The sequence below is a fragment of the Poromitra crassiceps genome (assembly GCF_964638095.1).
Source record: "Poromitra crassiceps genome assembly, contig: HAP1_SCAFFOLD_883, whole genome shotgun sequence".
Classification (NCBI taxonomy): Eukaryota; Metazoa; Chordata; class Actinopteri; order Beryciformes; family Melamphaidae; genus Poromitra; species Poromitra crassiceps.
This window is the reverse complement of record NW_028151526.1, coordinates 45,064-57,381: the sequence shown is the minus strand read 5'-3', so window position 1 is coordinate 57,381 and position 12,318 is coordinate 45,064. Positions and strand designations below refer to the sequence as shown.

The window sequence follows — 12,318 nt, the reverse complement described above, 5'->3', positions numbered from 1 at the left end:
CCACTTAACCATGGCACTTGCTTTACACACACAATCTCTCAAACAAACACTGTGGAGATCCTGCAGGTGATTATCTTCATCATCTTTCATTTTACTGTAACATTTTCCAATCAATTCCATTCTTCTTTTCATTCCTTTCTTCCTTATTCTCCTGTAATTTACTCAGTTTAATTTCATTCATTTGCTTTGCTTCTCTGAGTCAAGAGAAAAACATTTACACATCATTAGTGACTTTTTGTTGTCTTTTTTAATGGAGAAGATATGTTGGAAAGATAAGGATGATTGATGATGTTAATTGATGATGATCCCTATCTCCCACTGGATCTGCCTCCCTCTCATCATCATGTCTCTCTCTCTCCCTCTCTCTCTCTCTCTCTCTCTCCCTCCCTCTCTCTCTCTCCCTCCCTCTCTCTCTCTCTCTCTCTCTCTCTCCCTCTCTCTCTCTCTCTCTCCCTCCCTCTCTCTCTCTCCCTCCCTCTCTCTCTCTCTCTCTCTCTCTCTCTCACTCTCTCTCTCTCTCTCCCCCTCTCCCTCTCTCTCTCTCTCTCTCTCTCTCACTCTGTCTGTCTGCCTCTCTCTCCTCCTCCCTCCCTCTCTCTCTCTCTCTCTCTCTCTCTCTCTCTCTCTCTCACTCTCTCTCTCTCTCACTCTGTCTGTCTGCCTCTCTCTCCTCCTACCTCCCTCTCCCCCCCCCCCCCCCTCTCTCTCTCTCTCTGCAGTCATCTATGACGGTTGCCCCAAGACCATCACCCAGGGGATTTGGTGGCCACGGACCAAGTTCAACCTGCCTGCCGCAGTTCCCTGCCCTAAAGGCTCTGTCGGTCGGTTCACACACACACACACACACACACACACACACACACACACACACACACACACACATACACACACACACACACACACACACACACACACACACACACACACACACACACACACCTATGTGCGTGAACCCCTCTAGACTGTGTTGAGTTAGGCTAAATGTGATGTGTGTATGACCTCCTGTCCTCTGTCCAGGTGCAGCTATCAGACACTGTGATGCAGAGAGAGGATGGCTGGAGCCTGACCTCTACAACTGCACCTCCCCTCCGTTTGTGGAGCTTAATGTTGCTGTATGTACACTAATACTAAATAAGCACAGTGCTACTCTGTATGCCATGATATTTAGAATTCAGTGTTGCTGTATCTATACTAGGACAATCATATTTCCAAATAGCTATAACACCACTAGTAGTAAAATGCAACATGGCACCCATCTTCCATTTGATGCGATATGTATGGAAAAGAATGCCAGTGTTGCGCTACATGTTAATACTGACATATTTAATCACAGCTGATTGTAGCTAACAATTAATTTGCTCTTTGATAAGATGAAATGAGGGACTGACTTTTAAACTTTTGTCATGTGTGTGTGCGCGCACATGCGTGCGTTTGTTTGCATGCGCATGCGTGCGTGTGTGCATGTGTGTGTGTTTGTGTGCGTGCGTGCATGTGTGTGTGTTTGTGTGCGTGCGTGTGTGCATGTGTGTGTGTTTGTGTGTGTTTGTGCATGTGTGTGTGTTTGTGTGCGTGCGTGCATGTGTGTGTGTTTGTGTGCGTGCGTGCATGTGTGTGTGTTTGTGTGCGTGCGTGCATGTGTGTGTGTAGCTGGAGTCCCTGGAGCGTAACGAGACAGAGCTGAGCACCATCATGGAGAAGAAGCTGGCCCACCAGCTCCGTGACGTCACCGAGGCGACCGGCCGTCTCTACGGCAACGACCTGCAGATCGCCGAGCGCCTGTTGTCCCGCCTCCTGACCTTTGAGACCCAGCAGAGCGGCTTTGGCCTCACCGCCACTCAGGATGCACACTTCAATGAGGTAAACACACTACTCAGGGTGCACACTTCAATGAGGTAAACACACTACTCAGGATGCACACTTCAATGAGGTAAACACACTACTCAGGATGCACACTTCAATGAGGTAAACACACTACTCAGGATGCACACTTCAATGAGGTAAACACACTACTCAGGATGCACACTTCAATGAGGTAAACACACTACTCAGGATGCACACTTCAATGAGGTAAACACACTACTCAGGATGCACACTTCAATGAGGTAAACACACTACTCAGGATGCACACTTCAATGAGGTAAACATACTACTCAGGATGCACACTTCAATGAGGTAAACACACTACTCAGGATGCACACTTCAATGAGGTAAACATACTACTCAGGATGCACACTTCAATGAGGTAAACACACTACTCAGGATGCACACTTCAATGAGGTAAACACACTACTCAGGATGCACACTTCAATGAGGTAAACATACTACTCAGGACGCACACTTCAATGAGGAAAACACACTACTCAGGATGCACACTTCAATGAGGTAAACACACTACTCAGGATGCACACTTCAATGAGGTAAACACACTACTCAGGATGCACACTTCAATGAGGTAAACACACTACTCAGGATGCACACTTCAATGAGGTAAACACACTACTCAGGATGCACACTTCAATGAGGTAAACACACTACTCAGGATGCACACTTCAATGAGGTAAACACACTAATCAGGATGCACACTTCAATGAGGTAAACATACTACTCAGGACGCACACTTCAATGAGGTAAACACACTACTCAGGATGCACACTTCAATGAGGTAAACACACTACTCAGGATGCACACTTCAATGAGGTAAACATACTACTCAGGACGCACACTTCAATGAGGTAAACACACTACTCAGGATGCACACTTCAATGAGGTAAACACACTACTCAGGATGCACACTTCAATGAGGTAAACACACTACTCAGGATGCACACTTCAATGAGGTAAACACACTACTCAGGATGCACACTTCAATGAGGTAAACACACTACTCAGGATGCACATTTCAATGAGGTAAACACACTACTCAGGATGCACACTTCAATGAGGTAAACACACTACTCAGGACGCACACTTCAATGAGGTAAACACACTACTCAGGATGCACACTTCAATGAGGTAAACACACTACTCAGGACGCACACGTCAATTAGGAAAACACACTACTCAGGACGCACACTTCAATGAGGTAAACACACTACTCAGGATGCACACGTCAATTAGGTAAACACACTACTCAGGATACACACTTCAATGAGGTAAACACACTACTCAGGATGCACACTTCAATGAGGTAAACACACTACTCAGGATGCACACTTCAATGAGGTAAACACACTACTCAGGACGCACACTTCAATGAGGTAAACACACTACTCAGGATGCACACTTCAATGAGGTAAACACACTACTCAGGACGCACACGTCAATTAGGTAAACACACTACTCAGGATGCACACTTCAATGAGGTAAACACACTACTCAGGACGCACACGTCAATTAGGTAAACACACTACTCAGGATGCACACTTCAATGATGTAAACACACTACTCAGGATGCACACTTCAATGAGGTAAACACACTACTCAGGATGCACACTTCAATGAGGTAAACACACTACTCAGGATGCACACTTCAATGAGGTAAACACACTACTCAGGATGCACACTTCAATGAGGTAAACACACTACTCAGGATGCACACTTCAATGAGGTAAACATACTACTCAGGATGCACACTTCAATGAGGTAAACACACTACTCAGGATGCACACTTCAATGAGGTAAACACACTACTCAGGATGCACACTTCAATGAGGTAAACACACAAAATATGAACCCAATCTGCTCAAAGACATAAAATACATGTTTAAAAGCGTACATATGAGAGATAGCCTGCACCTTTATACATATAGACCCAGTGACAAGACGGTACAATGTGGTATCTCTTTCTGAGATGGATGTTGCTATGGCAATGCAGTGACAGTAGCTTATGAAATATTGCAACATGTCATCTCACCATATTAACAGGCAGATTCTCATTTTACCCACATCATTTTCAGTAGCACGTTGTTGTTATGACATGGAGGCACTGATGGCGATCTCTAAATAATAGAATTTCCAATTTCACCATAAATAAATATATGTCTCATACAGTATGCTGTATAGTGTATTTGGCTGGCATGGAGGCAGCTCTCTGCCCATCAATATTGTAGCAGCTGCACTCCACTTTAATAAAAGATAGAAACTGAAATCCTTTTCTTATCTTTTAAACTGCCCTGTCAAGTGCCGGCGCGTGTGGCATTGAATGACAAGCTGTGGGTTGCTATGGCAACAGTGATGTCAAATTGACAGCGATGATATTTCATTCCTGAGCAGAATGTTAAGCTCAAGTCTTACGTCAAATGATAGTAGGCGTATTTCTCTTCCCTGTAGTTAAATACTTACAGCTTGCTCCAGCATACATCAATTCATGTTGAATAGTAATAGGATCCAACCCATTGTTTTTAGCTTGTGTTAAAGACATGGATGTTAGGGTTAATACTCCTGCCCCTGACCAAGGCACTGGCAAAAGAACTGGAGTTGGTCCCTGGCAACTGCAGTGGGTGAGTTAGCCACAGCTCGCTACAGCAGGCAGTGGGTGAATTAGCCGCAGCTCGTTACAGCAGGGCAGTGGGTGAGTTAGCCACAGCTCGCTACAGCAGGGCAGTGGGTGAGTTAGTTAGCCGCAGCTCGTTACAGCAGGGCAGTGGGTGAGTTAGTTAGCCACAGCTCGTTACAGCAGGGCAGTGGGTGAGTTAGCCACAGCTTGTTACAGCAGGCAGTGGGTGAGTTAGCCACAGCTTGTTACAGCAGGCAGTGGGTGAGTTAGTTAGCCACAGCTTGTTACAGCAGGCAGTGGGTGAGTTAGCCACAGCTTGTTACAGCAGGGCAGTGGGTGAGTTAGCCACAGCTTGTTACAGCAGGCAGTGGGTGAGTTAGCCACAGCTTGTTACAGCAGGCAGTGGGTGAGTTAGTTAGCCACAGCTTGTTACAGCAGGCAGTGGGTGAGTTAGCCACAGCTCGTTACAGCAGGCAGTGGGTGAGTTAGTTAGCTGCAGCTCGTTACAGCAGGCAGTGGGTGAGTTAGCTGCAGCTCGTTACAGCAGGCAGTGGGTGAGTTAGTTAGCTGCAGCTCGTTACAGCAGGCAGTGGGTGAGTTAGCTGCAGCTCGTTACAGCAGGGCAGTGGGTGAGTTAGTTAGCTGCAGCTCTTTACAGCAGGGCAGTGGGTGAGTTAGCCACAGCTTGTTACAGCAGGCAGTGGGTGAGTTAGTTAGCTGCAGCTCTTTACAGCAGGGCAGTGGGTGAGTTAGCTGCAGCTCTTTACAGCAGGCAGTGGGTGAGTTAGCCGCAGCTCGCTACAGCAGGCAGTGGGTGAGTTAGTTAGCCACAGCTTGTTACAGCAGGCAGTGGGTGAGTTAGTTAGCCACAGCTTGTTACAGCAGGCAGTGGGTGAGTTAGCCACAGCTTGTTACAGCAGGCAGTGGGTGAGTTAGCCACAGCTTGTTACAGCAGGGCAGTGGGTGAGTTAGCCACAGCTTGTTACAGCAGGCAGTGGGTGAGTTAGCCACAGCTTGTTACAGCAGGCAGTGGGTGAGTTAGCCACAGCTCGTTACAGCAGGGCAGTGGGTGAGTTAGCCACAGCTTGTTACAGCAGGCAGTGGGTGAGTTAGCCACAGCTCGTTACAGCAGGGCAGTGGGTGAGTTAGCCACAGCTCGTTACAGCAGGCAGTGGGTGAGTTAGTTAGCTGCAGCTCGTTACAGCAGGCAGTGGGTGAGTTAGCCACAGCTTGTTACAGCAGGCAGTGGGTGAGTTAGTTAGCTGCAGCTCTTTACAGCAGGCAGTGGGTGAGTTAGCCACAGCTCGTTACAGCAGGGCAGTGGGTGAGTTAGCCACAGCTCGTTACAGCAGGGCAGTGGGTGAGTTAGCCACAGCTTGCTACAGCAGGGCAGTGGGTGAGTTAGCCACAGCTTGTTACAGCAGGGCAGTGGGTGAGTTAGCCGCAGCTCGCTACAGCAGGGCAGTGGGTGAGTTAGCCACAGCTTGTTACAGCAGGCAGTGGGTGAGTTAGCCACAGCTTGCTACAGCAGGGCAGTGGGTGAGTTAGCCACAGCTTGTTACAGCAGGCAGTGGGTGAGTTAGCCACAGCTCGCTACAGCAGGGCAGTGGGTGAGTTAGCCACAGCTCGCTACAGCAGGGCAGTGGGTGAGTTAGCCACAGCTCGCTACAGCAGGGCAGTGGGTGAGTTAGCCACAGCTCGCTACAGCAGGGCAGTGGGTGAGTTAGCCACAGCTCGCTACAGCAGGGCAGTGGGTGAGTTAGCCACAGCTCGCTACAGCAGGCAGCGTGCGACGGGACAGCTCGCTACAGCAGGGCAGCGGATGAGTTAGCCACAGCTCGCTACAGCAGGGCAGTGGGTGAGTTAGTTAGCTGCAGCTCGTTACAGCAGGCAGTGGGTGAGTTAGTTAGCTGCAGCTCGCTACAGCAGGCAGTGGGTGAGTTATTCATATTTAATAGAGGAGATGGTGGGCAGCCACCTGATATCTGTAAGTATATAGTATTCTTAGCCACACCCTGCGGTGCTCAGTCTGGATATAGTGTTTCACCTCAGTTATTGATTATGTCATTGTTACCCAGCCGAGGATGGGTTGCTATAGCAACTGAGTGGTAGAGGTAGTAGTGAAAACCCTGTGGCTTGTGTAAAAATAATCTCACCTAACTGGGGGTTAGATTGGATATGTTTTATCTGGATGAAAGCGGGTCGTCCACTAATCGCTTTGGATAAAAGAGGTCCGTGGTTCGATCCCTAGCTCCTCCAGGCTGCATGTCGAAGTGTCCTTGGGTAAGATACCCCAAATTGCTCCTGATGGACTGTGCAGCACCCTGCATGGCTGCTCACCGCCATCGGTGTATGAATGTGCGTCTTGAGGGAAAAGGCAAAGGCTTTGGAAAGAAATTCACACATAGGATCAACGTCAATATTTCTATTTGACTAAGAAACTCATTTCAAGCTTTTAAGCAGAAACCTTTAAAGTGGATCAAATTCATTTTACAATCAGCGTGAGGCTTTCCAAAGGGGGGATCGGCAGTGTCAGATGTCGACTGAAAGTCTGAGTCTCGCACCGCACATCAATACATTGCTAACAAGGTGAGTTGCCATAGCAACACAGTGGTATTACCGACATCCCATAGTGTGTGAAATGAAAGCCTGTGCGTCCTACCTGACATTTAGCTTTAACCGCTTCAGTTGAGAGTAAATCAGCAGCACGGTCATCAGGGTATCACCAACATACGTTTTCAGCGCCGAAAAAAGTGCCTCTCAGTTGCCATGGTGACATTATACAATAGCAGTCGTTTGTATTGACACCAAAGAACTTACATTGCTAAGAACTGAAGGCTAATAGGTCATTCCATTACAACATCAGTCCACAGTAAATCTGCAAGAAAAACAAAATCCTGACAATGACTGATATTTGAGTTCAGGACAGCCCTGACTTTAACAAAACATTTACTGTATCATTTTAGAGAATTTAGAGTAGTCACCCCCCAGAGGTCCATTCTGTTGTGTGTAGTCACCCCCCAGAGGTCCATACTGTTGTGTGTAGTCACCCCCCAGAGGTCCATTCTGTTGTGTGTAGTCACCCCCCAGAGGTCCATACTGTTGTGTGTAGTCACCCCCCAGAGGTCCATACTGTCGTGTGTAGTCACCCCCCAGAGGTCCATTCTGTCGTGTGTAGTCACCCCCCAGAGGTCCATTCTGTTGTGTGTAGTCACCCCCCAGAGGTCCATTCTGTTGTGTGTAGTCACCCCCCAGAGGTCCATTCTGTTGTGTGTAGTCACCCCCCAGAGGTCCATTCTGTTGTGTGTAGTCACCCCCCAGAGGTCCATTCTGTTGTGTGTAGTCACCCCCCAGAGGTCCATTCTGTCGTGTGTAGTCACCCCCCAGAGGTCCATTCTGTCGTGTGTAGTCACCCCCCAGAGGTCCATACTGTTGTGTGTAGTCACCCCCCAGAGGTCCATACTGTCGTGTGTAGTCACCCCCCAGAGGTCCATACTGTTGTGTGTAGTCACCCCCCAGAGGTCCATTCTGTTGTGTGTAGTCACCCCCCAGAGGTCCATTCTGTCGTGTGTAGTCACCCCCCAGAGGTCCATACTGTTGTGTGTAGTCACCCCCCAGAGGTCCATTCTGTTGTGTGTAGTCACCCCCCAGAGGTCCATACTGTTGTGTGTAGTCACCCCCCAGAGGTCCATTCTGTCGTGTGTAGTCACCCCCCAGAGGTCCATTCTGTTGTGTGTAGTCACCCCCCAGAGGTCCATACTGTCGTGTGTAGTCACCCCCCAGAGGTCCATTCTGTCGTGTGTAGTCACCCCCCAGAGGTCCATTCTGTTGTGTGTAGTCACCCCCCAGAGGTCCATTCTGTCGTGTGTAGTCACCCCCCAGAGGTCCATTCTGTTGTGTGTAGTCACCCCCCAGAGGTCCATTCTGTTGTGTGTAGTCACCCCCCAGAGGTCCATTCTGTTGTGTGTAGTCACCCCCCAGAGGTCCATTCTGTCGTGTGTAGTCACCCCCCAGAGGTCCATTCTGTCGTGTGTAGTCACCCCCCAGAGGTCCATTCTGTTGTGTGTAGTCACCCCCCAGAGGTCCATTCTGTTGTGTGTAGTCACCCCCCAGAGGTCCATTCTGTTGTGTGTAGTCACCCCCCAGAGGTCCATTCTGTCGTGTGTAGTCACCCCCCAGAGGTCCATTCTGTTGTGTGTAGTCACCCCCCAGAGGTCCATTCTGTTGTGTGTAGTCACCCCCCAGAGGTCCATTCTGTTGTGTGTAGTCACCCCCCAGAGGTCCATTCTGTTGTGTGTAGTCACCCCCCAGAGGTCCATTCTGTCGTGTGTAGTCACCCCCCAGAGGTCCATTCTGTTGTGTGTAGTCACCCCCCAGAGGTCCATTCTGTTGTGTGTAGTCACCCCCCAGAGGTCCATACTGTCGTGTGTAGTCACCCCCCAGAGGTCCATTCTGTTGTGTGTAGTCACCCCCCAGAGGTCCATACTGTCGTGTGTAGTCACCCCCCAGAGGTCCATTCTGTTGTGTGTAGTCACCCCCCAGAGGTCCATTCTGTCGTGTGTAGTCACCCCCCAGAGGTCCATTCTGTTGTGTGTAGTCACCCCCCAGAGGTCCATTCTGTTGTGTGTAGTCACCCCCCAGAGGTCCATACTGTCGTGTGTAGTCACCCCCCAGAGGTCCATTCTGTTGTGTGTAGTCACCCCCCAGAGGTCCATACTGTCGTGTGTAGTCACCCCCCAGAGGTCCATTCTGTTGTGTGTAGTCACCCCCCAGAGGTCCATACTGTCGTGTGTAGTCACCCCCCAGAGGTCCATTCTGTTGTGTGTAGTCACCCCCCAGAGGTCCATTCTGTTGTGTGTAGTCACCCCCCAGAGGTCCATTCTGTTGTGTGTAGTCACCCCCAGAGGTCCATTCTGTTGTGTGTAGTCACCCCCCAGAGGTCCATTCTGTCGTGTGTAGTCACCCCCCAGAGGTCCATACTGTTGTGTGTAGTCACCCCCCAGAGGTCCATTCTGTTGTGTGTAGTCACCCCCCAGAGGTCCATTCTGTTGTGTGTAGTCACCCCCCAGAGGTCCATTCTGTTGTGTGTAGTCACCCCCCAGAGGTCCATACTGTCGTGTGTAGTCACCCCCCAGAGGTCCATTCTGTTGTGTGTAGTCACCCCCCAGAGGTCCATTCTGTTGTGTGTAGTCACCCCCCAGAGGTCCATTCTGTCGTGTGTAGTCACCCCCCAGAGGTCCATTCTGTTGTGTGTAGTCACCCCCCAGAGGTCCATTCTGTCGTGTGTAGTCACCCCCCAGAGGTCCATTCTGTTGTGTGTAGTCACCCCCCAGAGGTCCATTCTGTTGTGTGTAGTCACCCCCCAGAGGTCCATTCTGTTGTGTGTAGTCACCCCCCAGAGGTCCATTCTGTTGTGTGTAGTCACCCCCCAGAGGTCCATTCTGTTGTGTGTAGTCACCCCCCAGAGGTCCATACTGTCGTGTGTAGTCACCCCCCAGAGGTCCATTCTGTTGTGTGTAGTCACCCCCCAGAGGTCCATACTGTCGTGTGTAGTCACCCCCCAGAGGTCCATTCTGTTGTGTGTAGTCACCCCCCAGAGGTCCATTCTGTTGTGTGTAGTCACCCCCCAGAGGTCCATTCTGTTGTGTGTAGTCACCCCCCAGAGGTCCATACTGTCGTGTGTAGTCACCCCCCAGAGGTCCATTCTGTTGTGTGTAGTCACCCCCCAGAGGTCCATACTGTCGTGTGTAGTCACCCCCCAGAGGTCCATTCTGTTGTGTGTAGTCACCCCCCAGAGGTCCATTCTGTCGTGTGTAGTCACCCCCCAGAGGTCCATTCTGTTGTGTGTAGTCACCCCCCAGAGGTCCATTCTGTTGTGTGTAGTCACCCCCCAGAGGTCCATACTGTCGTATGTAGTCACCCCCCAGAGGTCCATACTGTTGTGTGTAGTCACCCCCCAGAGGTCCATATTGTCGTGTGTAGTCACCCCCCAGAGGTCCATATTGTCGTGTGTAGTCACCCCCCAGAGGTCCATATTGTCGTATGTAGTCACCCCCCAGAGGTCCATTCTGTCGTGTGTAGTCACCCCCCAGAGGTCCATATTGTCGTATGTAGTCACCCCCCAGAGGTCCATTCTGTTGTGTGTAGTCACCCCCCAGAGGTCCATTCTGAGCCAGCACAAAGCTCCAGGCAGAGTTGGAGACATTCCATTTCTCAATGAAGAATGAACCTAAACCCAGCAGCTCATAGTACCTGACACTTTAAACAGCAGCGATTAGGCCCGACGAAATGCTCATGTTGAACACGGAGTTTCCATAGTAACCCAGCGGTGATGACGGAGCCCCGTGGCTGGGGAACCAGCAGGGGGCGTGGGGGAGGGGCGGGGGGGTTGTCACATCAGAACCAGCAGGGGGCGTGGGGGCGTGGGGGCGGGGGTTGTCACATCAGAACCAGCAGGGGGCGTGGGGGCGTGGGGGGGGGGGTCGTCACATCAGGGATGCAGCGCTCAGTGGAGGAACGAGAGGGAGACGAGACACACGCACGCACGGTCAAGCTGTGATCAAAGATGTCTACTGGAGGACGCCTGGTTTGACTCCTCAGTAAAAGATGTGGAGAATTTGAGATGTAATATATAATTTTATATATTCTAGTATCTGGTCTAATACTTGCTCATAATTTAGCTGCAAATTATACATGAGGCCTAAGTAACATTTTGTCATTTTTGCAAAATTTTATATAATTGTTGTAATATATTTTATACCATAGCCTACTGAATTTAGATTTATTTAAATTTTCTTGCAGGAAATCTCTTATTCTTTGCAGTATTTACCCATTTTATGAGTTTAATGTCAAAGAATCTTTGCTCTTATGGATTCATTATTGTATAAATGAAGGTGTAGAACAGAACAGAACAGAACAGAACAGGGACTTGCTTATATTTCAACTGATTTAAAATGTAAAATAAGTCTAATTTGTGCATGCTATATATACAGTAATTCATTCTCAATTCCTCAAGTGGTTCTACTGTAAATCATTTGGATATGGCAACCTGCTGGATGTTTGACTTACAAATAAACTATGCGTCTGGCTGAAGCACAGCCTGCCACACATGCTGCTTCTCTCTCCTGTGGTCTCTCCCTTTAATCCTCTCATCTGCTGTCTGCCTGTCTGCCTGTCTTCTATCTGACTGTCTGCTGTCTGTCTGTTTGCCTGCTGACTGTCGTCGTGACTGTCTGCTATGTTTCTTGCGCTCTCCAGAGCCTGCGTGTGTGTGTGTGTGTGTGTGTGTGTGTGTGTGTGTGTGTGTGTGTGTGTGTGTGTGTGTGTGTGTGTGACTGCAGTGCTTTGTTGGCTCTGCTGCAGTGTGGGGCTGTATAGCCAGCGAGTCCCTGCCTCCCTTGGTACTTGATATTACTCTGTTTCTGCACAACATTGGGCCTGGCTCTGTTCTCTACACAGTGTCTGTCACGTGCCTCCGCCCAGATATCACAAATAATCCACCCCAAAAGATTAGGAGGAAAAGCTTTTCATGAAAGCTGGTGTAATTCTTCCATTCCCCCGTGGTTCAGTCCGGAGCTCCCAGACAGAAAGCTTAAAAAAATAAGCATAATAAAATAAATAAATAACAACAACACAAATTAATAAATAAATAAATGAGCCTTTGCAGTGACTACGCACGACAGTAACCATTACCGCTGTATGCAGTCAGGGTTGTGCTGAACTCAAATATAGCAGGCCGGGGGGTGGCTAAAACCTGTTTGGGGGGGTGGCTAAAACCTGTTTGGGGGGTGGCTAAAACCTCTTTGGGGGGGTGGCTAAAACCT

The 12,318-nt window shown here is 49.3% G+C and overlaps 1 protein-coding gene across 1 annotated transcript in view; it reads left to right on the top strand.

Annotated features, from left to right (window-relative positions):
- Window positions 1-719: 719 nt before the first annotated feature.
- Window positions 720-12,318, top strand: part of LOC310771616 (cadherin EGF LAG seven-pass G-type receptor 3-like) — a gene marked incomplete at both ends in the record, with an annotated part of 30,120 nt that continues 18,521 nt past the window's right edge. The window contains 3 exons of the mRNA XM_083664191.1: window positions 720-821; window positions 1,018-1,112; window positions 1,648-1,857. Of these exons, the coding sequence (XP_083520317.1) occupies window positions 720-821; window positions 1,018-1,112; window positions 1,648-1,857 (407 nt within the window). The remainder of the gene's footprint in view (window positions 822-1,017; window positions 1,113-1,647; window positions 1,858-12,318) is intronic.